This window comes from Acanthopagrus latus, chromosome 7 (assembly GCF_904848185.1).
Source record: "Acanthopagrus latus isolate v.2019 chromosome 7, fAcaLat1.1, whole genome shotgun sequence".
NCBI lineage: Eukaryota > Metazoa > Chordata > Actinopteri > Spariformes > Sparidae > Acanthopagrus > Acanthopagrus latus.
Genome location: NC_051045.1, coordinates 4775274 through 4798606, shown reverse-complemented (window position 1 = coordinate 4798606; position 23333 = coordinate 4775274). Strand labels below are relative to the sequence as shown.

General features: G+C 43.2%; 1 protein-coding gene across 1 annotated transcript in view; it reads left to right on the top strand.

Moving 5' to 3' along the window:
• Positions 1-23111, top strand: part of syt6a (synaptotagmin VIa) — a 63581-nt gene extending 40470 nt beyond the window's left edge. The window contains exons 2-7 of the mRNA XM_037104958.1: positions 7909-8317; positions 10785-11346; positions 18124-18244; positions 19181-19352; positions 20087-20237; positions 21682-23111. Coding sequence (XP_036960853.1) covers positions 7909-8317; positions 10785-11346; positions 18124-18244; positions 19181-19352; positions 20087-20237; positions 21682-21753 — 1487 coding nt within the window. The 3' untranslated portion in view covers positions 21754-23111. The remainder of the gene's footprint in view (positions 1-7908; positions 8318-10784; positions 11347-18123; positions 18245-19180; positions 19353-20086; positions 20238-21681) is intronic.
• Positions 23112-23333: the final 222 nt, after the last annotated feature.

Genomic DNA, 23333 nt, shown 5'->3' with positions numbered 1-23333 from the left:
TGGAAAAAAAGTTGTTCCTTTAAAGGTTTCGTGTCTCTTTCATCGTTAACAGCCAACACGGCTGGATGGAAGTGGAAGTTTACTCTGTAATAAAAAAAGCAATTCTCAGTAAAGCCGGGAGGAACATCTTTATCCACGCCCGCTACTCCGAGTGTTTACTCGCCATCGCGCTCATTAAAACTTGTTTACATCCTCCTCGTCTACACACAGACGCTCCCCAAATTAAAGCAATCAATAATGACTAATGCGTTTTTATAAAGATGTTAAGTAAGGATGATTACAAAGAAGTGCTTCTGTGTGCCTAATTTGGAGAATCTTTCCCCATAAATGAAACATCTTCCTCTCGTCATGGTGCGGTTGGTAGTAAGTGTAACGTTTCCATCCGCAGCCTCAAATTCATCCTCACACCTCCGGCTGATCTGCTGGGCCTAAACTCCTCTTCGCATGTGGTGGGGCTTTAGGATTTGAGGATCTGAAGGATTAAGGGATTTTCTGATTGCTCTGAAAAAGACACCATGGGATACAGAAATCCAAAAATGGCTGAGGTACCCACATCAAGATTAGGAGGGTATTATTTTCCCCCCTTCAGGAAAGAAGACAGGAGAGCCGCTGCTGACGGCTTTTGAAACAAGTGTGTTGGGGAAACATTTACAATTTAAGACGACTGTAGCGAACCACAAAGCCCGCTCTGCGCTAAAATCACTCAATGCACTTTTCCAATTTCAGGAAATGTCACTGCCTGTTGTCTCAAGTGTGCTTTCACTCAACTAGTTTAATTTTCTCTGGAAATTTGTTGCTGTTAATAACGAGCCAACCGCACATGATCCTCTTACACTTAACATCTCGGCTGAAATTACTTCTAAGCTTGCTGCCACCGATCCCAGAAAAGAAAAAAAAAAAAGAAGAAAAGTAGATATAGATGGCATCTGTGGCGGCTGGGAGGGAAAAGATCATTTGTCAGAAATGTTTGAACCTGTCAGAAGGAATATAAATCTGAAGAGACAAGTCTGAGAGTTAAAAGTCAACTTTCTTCCTCGTCATACATCTATTTTTCGCCTATTTTTTGCACTTGTTGTGTTTTTCCTTGCGGAAATATCAGATGTCACATGTGACAGGCAGCGAGCGTGAGTAATTGTGGGCCACGGGGGACAGACGGCACCGGCAGTCACCACCATCCTCAGACGCTGGCCTTTAGGTGAGCGAGGCCAGCGGTGCACGAGGCAGCCGTCGCCTTACCGCCATCGATCAGGGACTGTATTGATTAATGAAGTGCTAAATGTGTCACCTAAAAAAAGCAAGAAAGCATTTTCTTGGACGTGATAACTACGGGAGGGAGATCAGCAAGACTTTAAGACAATAACTTGGATATATTTTCATCTAAAACTGATGTTGTCACATCTCATTAATAACAACTCTTTGACTAAAATGAGGTTGGACACCAAATGTACCTGTTAGACAACCAGCCGAGGAAAATCAGTGAGTCCGAGATGTCGCTGTTGTGTAGAAATCAAAGCAACACAGTACTAAAAGTGACACTCTTGCCAAAATGCAACCTAAGCTTTTTTAGTAAATGAATGAGTCAAACTTTAGTGTAAAACCATAATTAAGACCAAAGAGGCACTTTTAAGATTTACCGTAGTTTCGTTTTTGGGTCAAACTCATTTTCAATGGGAGTGCATGGGGCAAATTAGCGATAGCATCAAAATCTCTATTTTTAAAACAGTAAGAAGAATCGACACAACATGAAACTTTGCTGGTAGCATCACCAGAGTTTACTAAAAAGAAAGTTTTTGAACAACTCACGTTAGCAGTAGCTTGTTCCACTCGCCACCGTCCTGCCAGTGTCGATCTCAGAATGTGACGTAACCTGGAGGACAGTTAAGGTCTTTCGTTGTAATTATGCTTTTACACAAAGGTTTGACTTGGGGATGTTCACAAGAAAAGCCTAGGCTGCATTTTGGCAAGACTTTTGTTTTACTCTACAGCTTTTAACTTCACAGGTTTGACTGAAGATGACAACAGTATAAATCAAATTTGGCCATTTCACAAATGTCCAAAATGCAAATCAACCTCCACTTTTCTACCAAGTGGACCTTCCAGTCTGTTGACCGCTCAAAGCGCTTCACTACACTTGTCACATTTGAGGGTATCGAGTATCTTACTCGAGGGTACTTCACCGTGCTGGGGGAATCGAACCGGCGGCTTTCCAATCACTAGACAATGAGCCCTTAACTCCTGAGGCCGCCCACCAGGATGTAACTGGTGTTTTAAGCTGCGTCACAATGTTTTATTTTCCTGATATGTGTCCCATTCTGAAACAGCAAAGGGAAGCAAAGGCTGGAAAAAGAAATGAATCTTGGTGTGGAAAACAGGCGCCAAATGCAGGAGTCTATCCCCTCAACAAATAGACAACTTACATAATCATCCCCTCTAATAATTGCATACAAGTCCCTTTATGTGACAATAAAATCCCTGCCTCCACCTGGTGCACCAACGCCTACAGTGTGTCCTCATCACACTGCAGACTGCAAGCTTGTGTTAATTAAATTACAGCCTTTTGACGTCCGCATCACCTGAGTGTGTTACCCTCAGCGGAGCCGACTATTTCTGCCAAAGATGTGTCAGTTCCTAACAGCAAACAGACAGGACGCATTTTCCCTCTAATGACCCTCCAAATCAGAGAGGAGAGGTAGCGAGAGAAGCCCCTCAGGCCTCACTTTGCTCTCTGACTCCTCTTCAAAAAAAACAAGCAAACCTTGATTTGAAAAATTTCGTGCTCCTGCAGAAACGCCTGATGATGCGGCCGTGTGCTGGCTGGAATTGGTACTGAGTAAGAGCAGTGAAACATGAGCAGGGGCAGCGGGGAGAGCAGCCACCACCGGTTGCTCGCAGCAGAGCTCGATGTGCTTTCAGCTTGTGTGGAAAGGGTAAGCATGCCACGACGGGTTTTTAAAAGCACCGGAGCTGTCACTGCGATCACGCAACTCACCCAGGCACCCCCACTCACCCCCACCCCCACCCTGGAGGTCAATACCTGGACGTTTTTCATTCTCTATAAATGAAATACCATCTTTCACACGCCGCTGCCTCCCTTTTCCTTGCCCTTTGCACCTGCCCTTAAAACCCCACCTGAAGGAGCTTCGCAGTGAGAATGATTCAGGCGCTGAAAGTATTGATTTTAGTTTGCAGCATGAAAGGATCTGAAAAGACCCTTTTGATTGACTGCAGGATAGTGATAGTCGACTCCTCCGCGGTGTGGGTGTAATCATTAGCAGCGGGCTAAACCCTGAGGTCGGTGGAGTCTCACGCTGTCAGGGGAGGTTTGGTCCGGAGGGAGTAATCTGTTCACACAGCTCTGCTCCATTACCCGTCTGTCTGGAGAGGGAGAACTATGACTTTTCTATCACTCCGTGTTTCTATTCACGTCCCGTTCTTTCCCCCCTCCGTCTATCACCGCATCATTATCTCCCTGCATGCCGTCCGTCTTGACTTCCGAACGCTAAAAGGCGCTGTAAGACGAGGACCGAGAACTTGGCGGCTCACTCGGCTCCGACGCGTCTATTTTTGTCGTCATTATGCTGGAAACTACTCATCGTACTGTCGGCATTACGGTACTGGGGTTTTTTTTTCTAATTAGCCTTGTCACAGCGAAGCTAGACCGGTGACCGGTTCATGATTAAGATCCAGCTGGCGTGATTATCATAGAAACCACCGTAAGTGATAAACAATCGAGAGTTTCCGCTGCGTTTGAGACTTTAATCAGTTGTGGCATCCGTCATACGAAGTGTTAAAGGTAAAGAAAAGACTAAGTCAGCGCGCGGCGGTGTAATTTTAGAGATGTGATGTGAACAAAAGGTGAAGAGATGCAAGCGGAGGAGTCGGAGGCGACAGGTGTGACGACTCCTCCCGCTCCGTTTGTGAGTTTTACCTGTTCCTGTGTTGAAGCAAAGGACATGAGACAATGAGAGAAAACAGAAAATGAGGAACTCAGTTCAGAGAGTTGCTAATGAGTGACAGCGCTGATGATATTGTGATCAAACGGGGAAGGTCCGACTTGATTTCCGCTGATGAGACTGTAATTACGCTGCGAACAGGAACCTTTTCTTACACGAACTGGAGGAACAAACAACGTATTGATTAAAATTAAAAAAAAAAAAATCAGTGTTGAACCTGCCCTCTGAAGTGTGTTGCTCATTTCCTGGAAGCATTTCCTCACAGGAAGCGATCGTCGGCGTAGACATGTTGGGTTTTATTTAGTTTCTCCATGAATCTCCCGTTGACTTAAATACAGCTGTCGACACAGTGGACCTGGATTTGTGACTTTTACTGGTCAGAAAGTTTTGTCACTGATGTAAATTCCTGTGGGAGATGCACACAGGTGTTTTTTTTTTGTCTTGTGCGGTTGATAACAAATCCCTGCTGGCTCTTGTGGACTTTTGTCTTCCCCTGCTCGGTTTCAGACAGCGGGCTCTGCTTAGGGAACCCGTTGGGGGTCGCTGGTAACAGTTGCCTTCCCATCCCACTGATTTTCGAACAAAATGAGACGTCCGTGTTTTTGGAGCGTCGGGCAGAAAGTTTGATCGGTCATCTTAGATAAATACAACCGGAGAGGCGCATTTTAAGGAAATGAGGCTTCCTCGGAGATAACATGCCGAGATCGATTTCCGTATCACAGTCAGGAGGAGACAAATTAGTGAGGAGGCACAAAAGAATCCCAACGTTCGAACTCACTGACTCACAGATTTAAAGCTCTCTAATGATCTGGGAAGTGTTTGACTGTAAGATGCTCCAAGTGGTTGAAATGGTCTGATAGGAACAGGAAAGCACCTTGTGACCTTTCACTTTACCTAGTAGGGTTTGGAGGTTTATAATGAACACCAAAAGTGCTCATTAACACAAAAGAAAATCACAAATACTGAATCTGTAGAAATGTTGTGGTCAGCCCGACTGATTATTGGACAAGTTGTGAATGGTGACTCAGCAATCAAATGTTTGGACATTTAAGATGGATGTACAGAAACGCTGCAAAAAGAGGGAAAAAAAGAGGAAAGAAAGAAAGGAAATGGTGACGTATTTCTTCACTTTCGTGGGCCTGGACGGCAGAAATCGTGACGTAAGAGTAAAACATCTGGAGACGCAACCAGGAAATGAGGCTCGACCGTCACATTTAACAACGGCTGACGTGGTTAACAAGGTCTCTGAAGGACTCGCCTCCAAAGACCGCAAAGACCACGAATTGAGACACAACAACTGTCAATATTATACTTCCTGCTTACATACACAGAGCATTATGGGAACTGTAGTTCCAAAAGTTACATCATGGTTGTCTGTGAAATAGATTCAAGACAAAGAACATAAATGGTTAAACGTTGTGATGTTTCACTGTCGATATATGTTTTGGACACGAGTAAGACTCAGTCTGTCCAGCTGACATTCTGCTGTCTTGATTTTGTCAGCAGGGTCACACAGTGTCAGACTCTAAACTCTGCTTTAGTGGATACTCCACTTTGAAGAATTCTCCTGCGGAGGAAAGTAAAGTGAAAACAAGGCACAGTTCCATACTCAAATACACGTTTCCGACCTGTCAACGCGTTTTGTAGCGATACACTGTCACCACGGGCGCTCGTATATCGGTGCAGAGCGCAGGGTCTGCTTCAATTTGCCGTGACGGCGGATGAAGACTCTGAGAGCGACAGTCGAGGCGAGGCGAAAAGCTTTGTGGGAAGCTGTGTGAAATTTCAGATGACATGGGAGAGAGACCAGGGCTGTGGACAGCTGAGAAAATCCTCCTCCTCAGGCATAAATCCTCCAGACTTGAAATCCTGTCCACCGCTTGGCTAAGCTATAAATTCAGCTTAGTGGACAGTCCATTTAGTTTGAATTTTGGACATGAAAGCTCTTAATTTCTGCAGGAAGTGGTCTTTTTTACAGCCTTTCTGGTCAGCTGAGGGTAGTTCAGACATAAAAAGATGTAGTTTGTCGCTCGTGAAACTGAGATGTTTTGAAATGTAGTACAGTTTGACATCACAGACCAGCAGGGCAGTTTTCTTTGATGCTGTTTTATACTTCTACTCGACCACATCTCAGAGGGTGATACCAGACTTCATACTCTTCATCTATTTATCAGATACCTGTTGAGATTATTACACTGTACAGACAGACAGCTGAAAATAAATCCGTCCTCTGCAGCGGACATCATGCGTCAACGGGTAATTCACCCATTTTTGCACGTTTTATTCCAAATTATGATACATTTAACACTTGAATAGTTTTATTAATCAGCAGTACTTTGGATTTAATTAAAATACACGCCCGTTTTAACTAATTATAGGCCCACAGAATAAACCCTTTGGTGCATAACGTCCTGCAGTGCACAGACGTATCATCAGACGCACACAAAAAGATGGACGATAGAAGAGTGTTTAGTTGAAAAGTATCGTAAAAGTTCTGGTTTACAAGTTTCTCACGGATCACTTTTCACATCACGTATGCACGGTGTCGCCAACGTGATGCTTTCGGAATAACAAACAGGCCACTGAAAAAAAGATTTCTACAAACACAGAAAAGTATTACTGTATCATTTAATAATCTGCACATGAAAGCGTTGATAAAATGTGATGGATTTAAAAAAAAAAATTAAAAATGTCTCACCTACAAGAAACTTAACTAAAAACATGAAATAAACACGGACAATTAAGTCAAGTTATCATGTTTCAAGTCTTGAGCGTCCACTAGAATCCGAGTTAGCATGACTCAGGTCCATGATGATGGTATTTTCCATCCATGATACTGCAATTTTTAAGTTGAGTGAAGAATCTGAGTTCCTCCTGCACCGCTGCCAGAGACCGCAACATCAATCACTATCTGATTTTTCATATAAATAATAAATCACACATATTCTCTCTCTCAAAAAAAAAACACAAAAAAAAAAACACAACCCCACCTGCAGGTTTCAGCGCCTGTCGATGCTCATATTTTACTAATGTGGGCGAAGGTTGAGCCAGGTAAATATTTGAAAAGGAGCTTCTTCGTTGTGCCTGGCAGCTGCTTTCCTGCCGTCTCTGGAGTGTCAGAGGTGTTTGAGTTCAGGGCTGCTCTGAGCGGCCACCGCGACGCTGCTTATTGTAGATAAACGTGTGAAAAAACAGCTATCGGGCAAAATGTAAAGAACTGGAGAGTGCGGAAAACATTCCAGTATCAGGTGAAATATAATTACTTTAAATCAAGAATGGAGGGACTGTGGCCAACGTCCCGAAGGCAACAACCAGAGATATACGGTCCTGTGTGTTTCCTGCGTCTGTGCCGATGAGTCCTCGTCAGCATTCCTGGTGCGTCTCCAGGTCTTTTTTATTCTGCAGACGCGTATTCAAATGGCGGGAAATAAATGAGGTTGACTGTGCCTTGCTCCTTTTTTTTTTTTTATCTGTTCCATGTTCAGAGGAAAGCTTCTGACATATTGGTTTTATTCCCATGAGTAAAAAGAAAAATTCAAATTTATTACATTGTTTGCTTTTTTTTTCCTCTTTCATCTGTCCGACTATAATTACTTTTACCTCCACAGCGAGCCCTCTCGCCATAAATGAAATGCGTACATGTGCACGGGAGCGTTGCATGCTCACATTCTGAATTCTGTTTACATTAATATGCTGCTCTCACCCTTTGGCTGAACTGAAGACTAATGGAGGTTACTTTAATATTTATGAGGCACATCTCCCGGCGCACTTGGCCCACTGTCCCACGTCTTATATAAAAACCACTGATATAGCACCAGACCGTATGAAAAATCACGTCCTAATGGCTTGTCTCTCTCTCTCTCTCTCTCTCTCTCCTCCCTCAACCCTTGTAATCACCATCTGTTTGTCCATATTGTGTGATCCTCTGTTTCTGGTCCCCGCGGCTCGTCACCAGACGCTTCTTCTGGCCTCCTGCTCGGCGTGTTTGTGGTCTGTGGCCTGGCTCTGCTCGGCCTTCTAACGCTCGCCTCCTGGAAGCTGTGCTGTGAGCCTTGGCGCGCTAAGGCCCATTTCCACAGTCCATCCCTCGGCCCGGCCTGTGGCCCAGAGCGCCGCCCTCTGCAGCCGCCGCCTCCTCCTCTTCTTCCTCCCCTGCTCCCCAGTCCCCAGCAGCCAGCGGTCACCATGGCGACGGAGAAGGTGAAGGACCCCGTGGGCTCGATGGGCTTCCTGGAGGCAGCCGTGAAGATAAGCCATACTTCTCCTGACATCCCCACTGATGTGCAGCTGTCCATGAGGGAGCACTTCCTGCGCCGCACGCAACGCATGCAGAGGCAAACCACTGAGCCGACTTCCTCGACTCGGTCAGTCACATACATGTGCACGTGCAACTGATGCCACACAAGACTGTGCCGTGTGGTTATCCATGTGAAAATGTGCTCGAGGGTACATACAAGCATGCATGTGTGCACACATGAGTAGAGTTTAAGAAATACAAGGAATAAGTCAGAAAAAAGTAGCCACTCATTGTGTATTTTCAGAAAGTAGGCACCTAATAGCCTTATTATATCTCTAATGAAAGCAGGAATTTTCAATCTGAGCACTTTGGTATCTACAAAAGTTAATTATAGTAAATACTGTAGATCGTGTTGCCCGCTGCCTTGGAGGCAGCTCATTGCAGGTCATTATGGTAAGGCTAATTATATGTGATGGCTTCTTCATGAGAATTAATGGAACAGAGTGGAGAAAAAACACAGGCGTGCCAGTGTAAGCAGAGTTGCACATTTTCGGCACATTAGTGTTGAGTATCAGTCTGCTTATTATGCAGCTACCCTTTAAAAAGCACACGTCTCTCTGTCCTTGGATTAAAGCAGCAGCGATTTGCATGAAGGGTCCTGACACAGCAAACCATCAGTCACTCCTGGCTCCTCAGTGGCTGTCACTGTGCTTTTTGTTGTGGTTGTTTCATTAATTCAGTTTTTATGGTGACTTTACTTTTACTTTTCAGCTGCACATTTTACTGTAGTTTCCCGTTCCTCAGGCAAAGGGAAAAAAAAGCAAAGAAGAGCAAAACTAAAAGGAAGAGATGTTGACTCAAGTCGCCATTTTGATGACTTGCAACTTGACTTGACAGAAAACGAATGACTTGAGACTCGGCTTGGACTCATGACTTGACTTGAGACAAGATGAATTGCGAATCATCAGTTTAGAATAGGTTTTAAATACTGTCTTGACCTGCCCAAGGAAAAATGACATGGGATTAACTTGAGACTCGAAAGACTTGAGTCCACACTATTGCTTAAAGAGGAATTCCAATATTTTAAAACCTGAGCCCTATATTCACATGTTTTGGTGTGTAAATCAGTCATACTTCCGTCCTCTAGATTGCCTCAGCTGGCAGCTGAGATACATCGGCAGTGTTCTCCTTTGGGGCAACTGAGTAGCAGAAGTGGATATTTTTGTCACTGACAGGCTGCGGTTGTTATTCTGGTGGCTGAACTACTGAGGTACACAAGTCTTGGGTCAAGCAGAAGTCTTGCTCGGGGGCAGTTGTTACAGTTTCTTTATCTCGATGGTTGAAATCAGTCCAGTAATGAGCCATGACTTCTTGTTGGCAGTTCCTCGAGGTCAACACATTCTCACTCCTAACTCCAAATTTGGCCCTAACACTTCAAGCTATGATGCTCTACCTACCTGTCTTACTTCAGATTAACAAATTGTTAGTATGACATAACTTATGGAGTGTTATTAACGTTGTCTAATGGTTGTGCTTTGGTTAAGGTTTAGGCATAAAACCTACTTGGTTAGGGTAAGGAAAAGATTACACCTTGGTTTCAAATAATGTAAGTTTTGTGAGTAATGTAACAAATATGTGACATTATTTACATACATTCATTTACTTAATACATAAATCAAACACAAATCACTCTTGACTTCTGGTCACAAATGAGAAATGAGCCCCAGTCGCTAGAGGGAAAGTGGCAGTGGACAATCTCCCTGACTTTGGCCGTTCTTGCTCTTTATATAACTGTTCTAGATGGGGTGCCTCAAGAAGAGATGCTGGAGGGACGAGCAGGTTGTATTTGACAGGTTGGAAAGTGAGAAAATGTTGTTTAGGTGTGCTCAAAACTCCTCTCTCCGACTCTCTTGATTCACGTTTCTATTGTCAACTTCCTGAGATTTCCCAGCAAGTCTTTTCCTTGAAGACTTGGCGTTTCTGGCTGGAAAAAAAGATCTTATTATTTAACAAAAAGGTCTAAAACAACCTCAACCTGTGGCAAAAACAAGAACTTAGAGTGGACGTAACTTTGCTAGTTGCAGTTGCCCCAAAGGATTACATAGCAGCTGTTGTCACGGCTACTGGACCGATTCCAGACATTAGGTCGGATATGAATCATTAACACACCAAAGCATGTAAATACAGGGCCCCTGGTTTAAAAATACTGTAATTGAAAATTAGACATAATTCATAATTAATTGGTATTCCAGGCAGTGACTGTGGCATGAGAATAGTAGGGCAATTGTTCTCATGCATTTTTAAAAGACAATATACAAACAAGCCACAGGCAATGAGCTATTTCCTCCCACAGGAGAACCAGCTAGTCATTGGCTGTTGTCTTTGATCAGTCTTTAACAGAAGATGTGAGGTTACATGAGGTGACACCATCAGTCACCCTTTGTCAGCGCTTGTTGTTTGAGGTCAGCTTGGTGCGTCTTTGAATGTGTGAAGTCAAAACGACCTGCAGTTTCTCTGCTCGTTGTCGCCACATCACTTTAACACAAGTGATTCTCTGTCACTCTCTGTCTTCTCGTATGTTCTTGTCCCTGCAGGCACAACTCATTCAAAAGACACCTGCCCAGGCAGATGCAGGTGAGCAGTCTAGACCTGGGAAATGACTACGTGCCGGACAAAGAGGAAACGTCCACCAGCATCGGCCGCATCCAGCCAGAGCTCTACCAACAGAAGACGCTGGAATCAGAGGACTCGTCCAAGAACGGCAGCAGCAAAAACTGTGGCTCCATTAACTTCTCTCTCAAGTATGACTACGAAAACGAATGCCTCATAGTCAACATCCTCAAGGCAGTAGACCTACCCGCCAAGGACTTATGCGGCACATCTGACCCGTACGTGAAGATCTACCTGCTGCCCGACCGCAAGAAGTTCCAGACTCGCGTCCACCGGAAGACGCTCAACCCCACATTCAGCGAGAGCTTCCAGTTTCCTGTGCCTTACGACGAGCTGGCGGTCAGGAAGCTCCACATGAGCGTCTTTGACTTTGACCGGTTTTCTCGACATGATATGATCGGGGAGGTGGTGCTGGAAAACTTGTTCGAGACGTCAGACCTCTCCAGGGAGACGAACATATGGAGGGAAATCCAATACGCCACCAGTGTAAGAATCCATTGGCTTTTTCTCATATACACTATGCATTACAATCTATACGTCTGAGTCACATTTTGCACCCAGGGTCAAAGTTCCCGGCACTGAGGTCGAGTTCCTCTGGACATTTACTAGAAATCTGGGGGAGTTTTTAACTGGCGAGACAGATTTTAACCCCGAATCAATCACAATCGACCAACTTAATAATTGGTTTTCATTTGACAGGAAGTTGATCAACGTTTTGCCTGTCATATGATCAGATGGCTTTCTGGTATGTCAGATGTTTTGTTCAGGTCCAAGCTCACAAGAGCCGTTCAAAGACGGTAGTTGTTGAGGAAGCACTTGTCTTGTCTGAAAAAACTTCATTGTAGATGTTACTGGACAAAACCATCCAGAGATGAGCATAAAAGTTGCAGGTTCTTGTCCTGCAGAAAGGCAAACTGAAAAGGTGTAGTGTAAGTTAAAGGTCCTATTTGTAAAAAAGAAGTCTCATTCCCAACTCGTCATAAACTTTGGGATGGCGTCTGACCCATCCTAAAATCCCAAAATGTCAATTTTTGACAAGATGAGAAACCCAGCGTGTTATTACTGTATTTGATGAGTTGGGAATGAGACTCAAAAATCTACTTTTCTTACAAATAGTTCCTTTAAAACGACATGCAAGATTGATAACAATTCAAAACAGTGTCCGCCGAGCTGTAGCAACAGATAATATCCATCCTAAAATGAATGAACTAACACCAGTCTGACTGATATTCCCTTGAGTACACAATTAAAAACCCTTATTTAGGAACTCAAGAGCGAGATAACTGTTTTTGCAAATGAGTCCTTCAAATGGGTTTTTTACGTTTGTGGCAGCTAAATGACGAGTGCAGGCAGCACTCTGACAGTTTGGTATTTTTCTGACCTTGAAATTCACTTTGTACTCTGTGGGGTGTTCTGGTAGTCAGTGCACAAAGCACATTTTTGGTACTTTAGTGGAAACTGGGCCTTAGACATTATGCTCAAAATAGACATCTTAGACATCTTCCGGCGCAGTGTCACATAACAGTCCAGGCACGTATCTGCAGTGGCCTTCCCAAGAGTAGTTCATCAAAGACTTTGTGTTTTTTGAAGTTTTTTGTTGAGGTGATCGGCTCAACAAATTCATCACCATGAAGTAGCAACACATTAGCACTGAATAAGTGAGGTTCCATGAGTAGAGCCGCGACCAGCTGGTCAACATAACGAAGGAAAGTGACGCTTTTGTTGAGCTTTTGGATCAGCTGTTTTCAGAGTGAAGTTGCCGCTAATGTGACAGGCTGAGACGCTCTGATCTGCGCGCAACTTCAAAAAGCATGTTTTCACTTTGCACTGCTGGACATCGAGGGTGTGAAGGTACACAGAAGCCACAGTTCGATCCACACCAGGGATTTGGGGTCACGGTACAACAGGAACAAAGGCAACAAAAGGCGTGACTTGTTTTCATTTATTTTCAACCCACAGCAATGTAAGTTAAAGACACAGAGATAGGCGGTGCAGTCTGGACAGTTAGAAAACACTCTCGCATGGATCATATTTCTATGCAGAGCTGAAAAAACAAATGCAAATGTGATGTAATTGCCAATGACGTTGTGCCGAGCGTTGCTAAAATAGTCCCTAAACAATATTTTCACTACTTTTAGGCCAAAGAAATTAAAAAAAAACAACAAAAAAAAAACGATGACAGATTCAGTTTTCCCCCAGCTGAAGTTTCCTCCTGACTGTGCAGAGAAGGCAACATTTGAGCGTCTTTATTCAGCTTTCAAGAAAATATAATCCAACAGTGATTTCAATAATAAAAACATTTAAAATCCAAACAATCATAAAAAGGTTTAGAGTCTTCTAAGTGTCTGATTTCGGGAAAGGAGTGTGCCGAGGGAATTTAATTGCCAGCTGTGGCCCGGTAACGTGAATCAAATGACTGGAGATATATCAACCTGTGCGATATGATGAATCAGATTCATATTCTACAAAAAACATAATTGTCACTTATGAGAATACATTAAGGGATGAGTCACAAGATATCAACGTCTCTAACATGAGAAAAAAAAGAGAAGAATTTCTGACTCATGTTTCTTGGAGCTTCGTTACATGCTGATGTTGTCAGGGAGGGTTGTGTTCAGGGACTGAGTGTACCTTGTCTCTGGCACCGTGTCCAGGACCTGAGAGCCCTCACCACTTCATCACATCCACGGAGCTCTTACCTTACTGACAGTTTTACCCCCCTCCGGTTGTTGAACTTGAGCTTCTACGAGGGGTCGTTCAATAATCTCAACGTTATTGCTTAGGAGGCAGAACAGCGGCGTGGAATATCCTTGGCACGCAAACTTTATTGAACCGCCAAATGATTTTATGACAAAATCCCTTGCTCACATTAAATCCTCGATTGGCAACATGAAGGACGCACAGATGGCGAGGCTGGGTGGAAACAAAACACAAAACATGAAGTGATGCGTAATGCAAGTCTTGGGTGAGATTAAGACGCTGCTTCGAAAGGACTCCGCAAAGTTTAATGGGAGGGAGAAATATTGAGCAGAGGGAGGGAGGGAGCTTTACTTAGTTCACAGATCAAGGAGAGCTATTCATCAATACCGCCAACTTACACAGGCATTACTAAGATAAAGAGTGCGGAGGTGAGTTATCGATTTCAGACCATTTCTTATGTGTGTTCGATCTGACTGAACTATTCTGGGATGGTTTGTACACGCTGATCAGTGGCACAACTGGAGGAGAATGTTGATCATGTGGAAGTGACTAAAACCAAAGAGGCTGTCGGTCTTTGTATGACGCAGCCACAGTGTCGTTATGATCACACAGAGACTCTTCACTGCAGGTGCAGCCGCTTCAAAAACGACCTTGGAAAAGCACATTTTTGTGCAGCGTGGTTTGCCTGTGGAGCAGGGCTGCGTAACCGGACATCATGTAGTTAAGGGACAAAGCACAGTTGAAAAGTGTAAGCTACTGAACAAGAGAGCGTGAGAGAGGATAAACACTGAATAATCTGAATCTTAACGGTAACTGGTGACTAAATGTATCCAATAATTGTAGGAGAGGATGTGTAAAGTAGCAGAAAATAAAAAAAAAAACCTCAAGGAATGTACCTGTAAATTGTCCTTTCATCACTGGTTGTTTGAAATTTGGACACAAAGATTTACATTTTCACTGCAAAGGACATTTGTTTTTAGTCTCCTTGATTGCTAATAATCAATATCAGCCATAAGAAAGACGTATCAGTTGCCACCTTGTATTAAAAGTTCAAATCTTTTGGAGCAGTTGCAGGTGCTACATATGATTATATCTGCATTGATCCATTTATAAAGTTTGTGATGACTCTGGAAAGTTATCGCATCTGGTTCAAACTGCGATGAAAGCCATCAGTCAGACAGATCATTACAATCTTCAGTGTGTCTTTGACCAGAGTTGAGAGTCCTTTGTGATTCATCCCTCGCTCTGCACTCTCTCTATGAGTTCTTACCATCAGACCAGAGCTCAGAGGTGCAAATTGGATCAGTTTAAGAAGTCCTTTGTGCCTTTATCAGCTGGAATTTTAAACAGCAGCCTAGATAAGCAGAGGTTACACAGGCTGTGCTGCAGCACAGAACCACCAGCTGATTGAAACCTCAGTGTGTATTTTAGTTTTTTGTGTTATTTATCATGTGTTTCTTGTATGTCTTCTGTCTGTGGTTTTGGCCCATATGCGTTGTTCAGTTCTAGCTTGTCAAGTTTGCAAAATAGCCTTCAACAAAATGTAAAGTTAAATCCTCAATGATAGTAATAACATGAGGTGAGTTCACCAAATATATAACAGTTCATCCTGAGGGGGACAAAACAATCCGTCCACTGTCGACTTCACGCCTCTAGAGGAAATGTCAAACGATCGCCAAAGTTTTTTGGCTACATCATCTTGGAATCATGAATCCCTCTGCAAGATTTCATAGATATCAATAAACTGCTCATTATATAAGATAATCCCGTCTGACCTAACGACCGATCAACAGACTGACGTCGTCGTCCCCGCAGTGTTGCTGCCAGCGTGGCTAAAACATGATTAATGCCGTGCAGATGATTCTGACTGGCACCGAAACAGCTTGTGTTCCTACAAGGACAATCAAAGTGTCACTTTATGCTTTTACAACACTTGACATTTCTGCTGTGCTCTCACATTATGGCTGAACCTTCACACCCTTCAGAGAGAAATCCCTCACTTCCGCAGCAGAGAGAAGCCGGAGCACAGCTGTATGTGCGAAGAGACGCTAAGACTGCAGCACTCAGACAGACGTGTGGAGATTTGCCAATCAGCGGGATTCTCACCGAGCTCATTCAGAGAGATTAGGGGTCTGTGAGACCTTAATACTGTTTATAGGATGGGGCTAAGAACTCGCATGAGACAGGCAACAGGACTTTCACTCCACTCGAGACTGTTAGCTCGGTTGGGACTCAAAAGGCGACTGTTTCTACACGCAAGAAGCCGATTGTTTGTGTTTGGAAAGTTTTGTCTCAAAGGTAATTTAGATTATATGACACATTCTCACACGAGGGATCGCTCTCTGAAAAAAAACTGTCTGCTCGACTTGTTCACTTGTTGATTATGTGGGTGATTGTGCTACATTACGTTTAAGTTATTGAACTGTAAATCTGAGTGTTTCTAATTTACTCACGGTGATCATCTGGAACATGATCAGAAGGCAACGCAATAAAAAACCTGCAGTGAGAGTAATGAAATTTTCGTAGAGTTGATCGGGAGGACGGCCATGGTTCTCAGAATTGAACCAGATCGTTTTCAAGGAGAAACTTTTAACGTAATAACATGAAGGACTTGAAGTGAAGGCCAAATGTTGTTGTTGTTGTTGTTGTTGTTCCCTCTTCTCACTTGATTAACTCTCTGCTGCCATTGGCCCGACTTTTTACACCTTTCTTCCCAGTGTGCATCATTCAGGGTGCTTCAGATTATTTCTGATCAGGGACGTGCACATGATTATAGAGGGACAGGGTCTGAAAGTCAGAAAACGGCAGTATGTGCGCGGGACTTTTTTTCAGGCCTTAAAGGGATATTCCGGTGTAAGTTTAATCCATGGTTTAACACACCGTGACCCTGAGAAAGGAAAGGAAATAGGATCCCAGCACATAGTTCGAGGCATCGAAACATCTGCTAGCTTTGCTGGATTCCTATTGTAAAGTGAACACAGCTCACCACTCTCCTGCAGCAGCTTACTCTTGTGGGGAAGCCCTGACGAGTCGATTACCGAGTGCAGTAGAGTTCTGCAGCTCAAGGATGAAAATGTATGATTATTACTCCATGGAAATGCAATCAACTGTTAACCACTGGTTTTTTTGACATCCCTATGCACAGTAATACAGTAATTTATTTATTCATTGAAAAACCCTTGGGCTCTATGTGTGCATGTGCCTGTTTCCAATTCATATTTCATTTAATGACATCAAGAAATGATACTAAAATGATATATTATTCACATCCTACCCCTCATGTCTGTGCATTCAACATGAAGCTAAGGGCCAGTGGGTGAATTGAGGAGAGACGCCATCTCCCTTTGTTAGCAAAATGACCAAAATGCAGGGTTAGATTTATCCCCCCCCTCAGAGATCACTAATAGACGGACCACTGCCCAGGTCTGGTCAATTATTGAGGATTATTACATTTTGAAAGAGCATTTCTATTTGAATCACTGCAGCTTTTCTAGTCTTTACAGCACTAGCGGCCCAGGAAACTCACTGACCAATTACATGCAGTAATCAGCCAATCTGCTTTAATTACATCCAGTATTGCATTAATATTTCAGACTTAATTTCCTCCCTTTCCTGTATAAACTGAAATTATAGTCAGAAAGTGGTTTAATACTAATGTCAGCTTTCATCTAACGGGGGCTAACGCGTCATCGAATATGTGGTTTTTACCTTCAAATATCGTCTTTTCTGTTTGTTCTAAACCAGGAAGTGGGACAAAAAAATTACAACAAGTTATTCAGATTCCCCTACCTTTATAAAACGACACGCTTTCCACCATATGTGTGTGAACTTAACATCACAAAGGAAGGCTGGCAAAATAGTGAGTTTAAAGAGATGTCTGTCACTTTAATAAAACCATTAATAGAATAATTTCTGTTAAATTAGAGATGCTGGTGTACTCATGCTAGCTGTTCCCCCCCGGTTTCACTCTCTATGCTAAGCTAAGCTAATCACCTCCTGGCTGTAGCTCTGTGGCGTTGATGCAAAGACAATACAAAGACAAGAAACATGAAATGTTTCTGCATTCCTCTTGTGCCTGATTAGAAAAAACAATGCAGCAGTTACCAAATCACAGTCTCATAATGCAGAACTTGTTCACCCCCAAAAAGATGCAAATTGAGAAGTTGCATTATTTTACATCATATTAGTTCTTTTACACAGCTTTATGTCTAATCTGCGCTCCAGTTATCTAGTTTATTCGTCCCAGTTGTTAGAATCTGATTGTGTTTCTCGTGGGAACGTGAACTTTACCATGTTTTGCAGTTTAATGATGGAGGAGGATGACGGGCGACACAGTGGCACATAAAATACAGTGTTTCTGCTCTTTTGCCTCACTGACTTTGCACTCAAGCAGTTACACGGCTCGGGCTGTAATAAAAAATACCATCGATCGCACATGCGGACCTGGAGGACGAGACACTGAACTCCTCGTACATCGCTCTGGATCAAAAGGAGCGGTGTTGAATGTTAATGTGAGTCTGAAAAATGGATTTGTTTTGTTTTGTTTTGGTGTGTGTCCAACAGGAGAGTGTCGACCTCGGGGAGATCATGTTTTCGCTATGCTACCTGCCCACCGCGGGCAGACTCACACTTACTGTCATCAAGTGCAGGAACCTCAAGGCCATGGACATCACTGGATACTCAGGTGTGTGTTTATGTGTGTGTGTGTGATTCACTTACAGCTGCAGTGGCTCAGAATGAATGATCCCCGCATGAATATCCAATTGTAAGCGCGCAAACAGTGAAGAGACGTCTCTACAGCTGCGCTCTGTTTATTTCAGCGGTTATTAATATTCAACACTTGCAATATTAAGACATTGTCAGCAAATATTCGCTGGCGGTCTGTTTATTTTAATTGACTGCTCCAACATTTTTGTTTCCAGGCCCCCAATACTGATATCACTTGTGAAAATGTGACATTTCATTGTGCATTAAATGCCAGGGTTCAGGTGTAATTCCGAGTAGATGTGGCATTTTTTTTTTCTCCCGTGTTTAATGACATTTTAATCCCCAGAATTTTTTTTTAGGGGGCTTTAGCTGTCTCCCATTATTTCAATCTCGGTCGTCGTAAAAACCCGGCAGCTATCAAATTATATGCAAAGCAAGCAACTCTTGTGTTTGTTGTTTATAGATTTAGGGCAGCTTACGTCTGACAGAAGCGGAGCATAATGGATCATACGAGGCGATTTACCGCTGAGGGATGAAGATTGAAATCGGCATTCATCAGGAAGCTCTCCCCGTCATGCTATCTGCGGCTTCCCGTCTTCTTTGTTTACACAAGACGTTGACTCATCTACTTTTATGCCGGGTCCTCCGGGGTGGCTTTCATGCTTAAGTAGAAACCATAAAAGAAGACACACACACACACACACTGGTTGATGAAATAGGCCACCGATGCCTCTATCTTCACAGACATCTTTTGAAGATGTCAAGGCAAACATTGTAAAAAGCTCTGCCCTCTTTGCGCTAATTGTCGCTCCACCGTTTCCTAAAAACACGATGATTTTTGAATTATCTGCAGTTCCTGTTTGTAACTGTTCCCCCCTGCACCCCCATCCCGTCCTTCTTTTCCCACGATCAGATCCCTACGTCAAAGTGTCGCTCATATGTGACGGGAGACGTTTGAAAAAGAAGAAGACGAGCATCAAGAAGAACACTCTGAACCCCACCTACAACGAGGCCATCATCTTCGACATCCCCCCGGACAGCATGGACCACGTCAGCCTGCACATCTCCGTCATGGACTACGACTTGTACGTACACAACTCCAATCCTTCGGCCAACAGACACTGAGAATCAACTCGTGTTCTGTATTTTTAGACCTTTAAGATCGGCATATTCAGTGATTCTGGATTTTTCAATGAAGTAGGAAGAGGATATGTCATCTTTGGCATCTTTCAGACATGAATTATTGCTGAAACGCTGAGTGTATTTATACATCTGAAGGAGATCGGATAATTCCTTAGCGTAGTGCACGAGTGTACCCTTATATTTACAGTATGTGAAGCTATAACAGGAAAGAGGAAAAGTGGACGCAGTGCCGCTGACAGAATGAGAACAGGCGTGTTAAAGGTCAGACTGTGAGTGGTATTTTTTTTTTTTTTACCGTGTAGTATAAAAAGAGCAGAGACCAGTTTGAAACCCAGCCTCCTGCGTTTCATTGACTGGCTGCTATGATGCTGGGATTACTTGAGGTTGTGCTAATAACCCCGGCGAGCGTGCCAAAGAAAAAGAAAAAAACAAAACACTCTGCTTTCATCAAGATCTCCTTTGATAGCCGTCCAAAGATGAGTCAATTCTGGTGTCACCGAGACAATCAGCTGCGGATCCGCAGCACGAAATCGACAGGACAACCCGATTCTGATTCGCGTCTCCTTCCATTACGAGATGCCCTTCTTGCAATTATAAACAAGTATTTGATGTACGAGATGTCGTGTCAGGTTAAGTCAGACGTATTCATACAGTACGTGTGTGCGTGTCCCCACAGGGTAGGTCATAATGAGATCATTGGTGTGATGAGGCTCGGATGCCACGCCGAGGGACTTGGCCGGGACCACTGGAACGAGATGCTGGCTTACCCGCGCAAGCCCATTGCACACTGGCACCCCCTGCTGGAGTCCAAGAAGTCTGAGAAGGAGGTAGGTTTGGTCCTGGAGACTTTTATAAAGGAGTATTCCGCGCATGATCACCATCTAGGATGAGTTAACAGTGGGGTGGACAGGTTGAGAGACATGGCAGGGTAAAATAAAATAATATTTAAAGGGCCGGTGCAAGGATTTAGTCGCATCTACCAGTGAGGTTCCAGATTGAAACCAGCTAAGTACCCCTCACCTCAGCCTCCCATTCCAAGTGTGTAGGAGAACACAAACAATGGCCAGTATTTTGTTTGTAGAAACATGGCAGACTCCACGGAGGAGAAGCCCCTCGCTCTGTCGATATATAGAAAGTACTGAAAACACATTGACTCTTGTTTTCAGAGGATGATACCCTGAAAATATAATTATGATATGATATCATAATTTCATTTCTGTCAGTAGATCCTCTTAAATTTTACACACCCCTGCTGGAAAAAAAAATAGCACAACACAACAAACAGGTTTTGGTGCTGGTTTGCTGGTTTTTCCAGCAGGGATGGGATCTTAAAGGTACTGGTGGATCAAAAATTTGACTCCTTTTTGACCTCAAATCTGAAAACAGAGACGTGATACACAGATTTATAAAGTTAGTGTGTCTTAGTCTTTCTAAGGATGTAAATATCTGATGTCCATCAAGAATAAGCATCCATAAATCTGCTCAGAAATCAGAAAAAAAACACGCTCCTCATCAATACAGAACCTGCCTTAAAAACATTGCATTTTTAAGTTTTCTTTAGTTTAGAAATAATCCAGTGACAGCTGTCTGTACATAAATGGATACACTGCAAACAGGGGCTCCTAATAGGTAATTCTGCATACTTAAATGGGGAAAATGTGCCAATATTTGACAAATGTTGGCTAAAAATGTGTGGCGAAAAGCTTAATTGACTGAATCTATAGCAGCATACTTTCTGTTTACATCCCCAAGGCATTGTGGGAATGACTCACAATGTCTTGTAAACCAGTCTTGTATTTTATTCTGTCATTTATTTATTTGAAACACATTATAATTTGATAATGTTTTAAAAAAACAACTTCTCTGTTAACTTATTTATTATTGTTATGTTTAGGGGGCCTGTACTTTTTATGTTGTTGTTTTTATTATTTCAATGATTGAAAGGCCCGAGACAGAGATTCTAGTCTTGTCTCTGTTTTGATGAGACTGTATGCGGGTGTCTGTATTATTTATCGAGTCTATGTTCCTTGTATGAGTGCCCTACTGTTATTTTCCTTCACCATCACCAAGCTAAACACGAAAATGGCCTTAAAAGAAAATAAAAAATTGGTTACTCATATTCCTGGAGTACCGACAGTCTCCTCCACACAGATATTTGCTCTGTGCTCAAACTGACCAGAGAGCGATGGTGCCATTTAAAAAATAAATAAATCTAAAAAAAAACTAACATATGTGTTATGAATCACTTCCTTGTGTCTGTGTGTCCTGCAGTGGAAGGCGAGGACAGCCAGCTTTGACAGCCAAGGCTCCTGCCCCTCACCCCGGCCCCCTGCGAGTCCCTGAGCAGAGCCACCTGTGACCCAGCAGCCCAGAAGGGGGTTTCCTCCCTCCTGCTGATCCACTTCCCGTCTGTCTGATTGAGGAGAAACACAACCCCACTGTCTCTCCCTCTCTTTCTCCCTCCACGCCTCTCTCTCTCTGTCCCTCCCTCCCTCGAGTCTAGTCCCAGAGCACTCCCAAGAACTGATCTAGGACCACCGTCAGTCAGTTAGTTGTGTGAAGCGCAGTCTTTTCGGGTTAAAGTTTTAGGGGTCACTGATTTGAAAATGTGGGTGTTGTGGTGACCGAGCCCTGCCCTCGCTGTCCTCAGAAGAGACCGGCTGAACGTCCAGCCCCGCAGACTTTTAACACTGAGCTGTCTGAGCCGAGGTGAAACGGATCTCGGCGTCCTTCGCGGGAGACTTTCCAACCGTCGAGGATTCAGCTTTGTGCTGCGGAGACTCTTTGATGGGGAAAAAAAAAAAAAACTCAGCCGGATTTTAGATCCCTGAGAGCAGCGGTTTCAGTTTCACAAAAAGAGAAGCCGAGGACACGGCTGGGGGTAGAAAAAAGAGACGATCTGAAGCAATTTTCAAAAACTCTACAGCGCTCTCATTGAATTTCACAGTGCCGTATTAGCATAAAACGATACTGAACTGTTAGATGTAAAAAAAAAACTGCTCCATTAGTCGTCATTGTTTGTGAATAGCAGAAAACTGAAATTCATTTCTAACATCCAGCTGAGTTCGCTGTACTTCCAGTTTCATCAAACACCACGAGCAAATTATCTGAGAGGTCGGATCCAAAATATTCTCAATTAGGCGATTTTGCAGCTTTGGTGTGTTTTTTAACAAGAGGACAGATTTCATGTACAAAGCAACTGGATTATTGGTGTTGACGAGAGCAAAATTGGCTTCTTTTTTTGTTCAATTTCCAAAACAAGAAGTAGGAGGTTAAAACAACCTGACAAAGGCACAGAGTCACAATTCCTAAAACAGACATTTTGACAGAAACAAAGGCGCTCAGGAGGTTCCTGTGAACAGGTGAAGCACACTTTACACACCCTTACCTCCTTCTCTGTGCGACGTTTGCTTTCTGAACGATGTCTTTCTCTTCCAAATGGAAAAACTCACTCAAGCACTCACGTCTTTTCCTTCAGACTCACTTGTTCGAGAGCACTTCTTCTTCTTCTTCTTCTTCTTCTTCTTCTTCTTCTTCTTCTTCTTCTTCTCCGTCTCCTCTCGTTCTTTTTCTGAACAGGTCTTTTTTGGTGGATGTGTATAGTTTCATGTAAAAGCAGTCTGCAAGTCGCTGTATGTATGTTTCATTTCTCCAGATAAGATATAATGATAGGTATAGATAAAAACATTAAAAAAAAAAAATTTACTGACATTTTGAATATTTGTAGCCTTGTTGTTGGTGATGACTGAGAAAAACTCTGAACAAAGGTGAACATATTCGTCTTTTTGAACTTAGAAACATGCAACTTTTCTTGATGTTTATCCGGTCATATCTCATGCTGTTGTACAGGGATAGCGTGTGTTTGAATTCGCCATCCAGATGTTTGATCTGCAACATGTGGCCGATGGATTATCTCCGGAGAC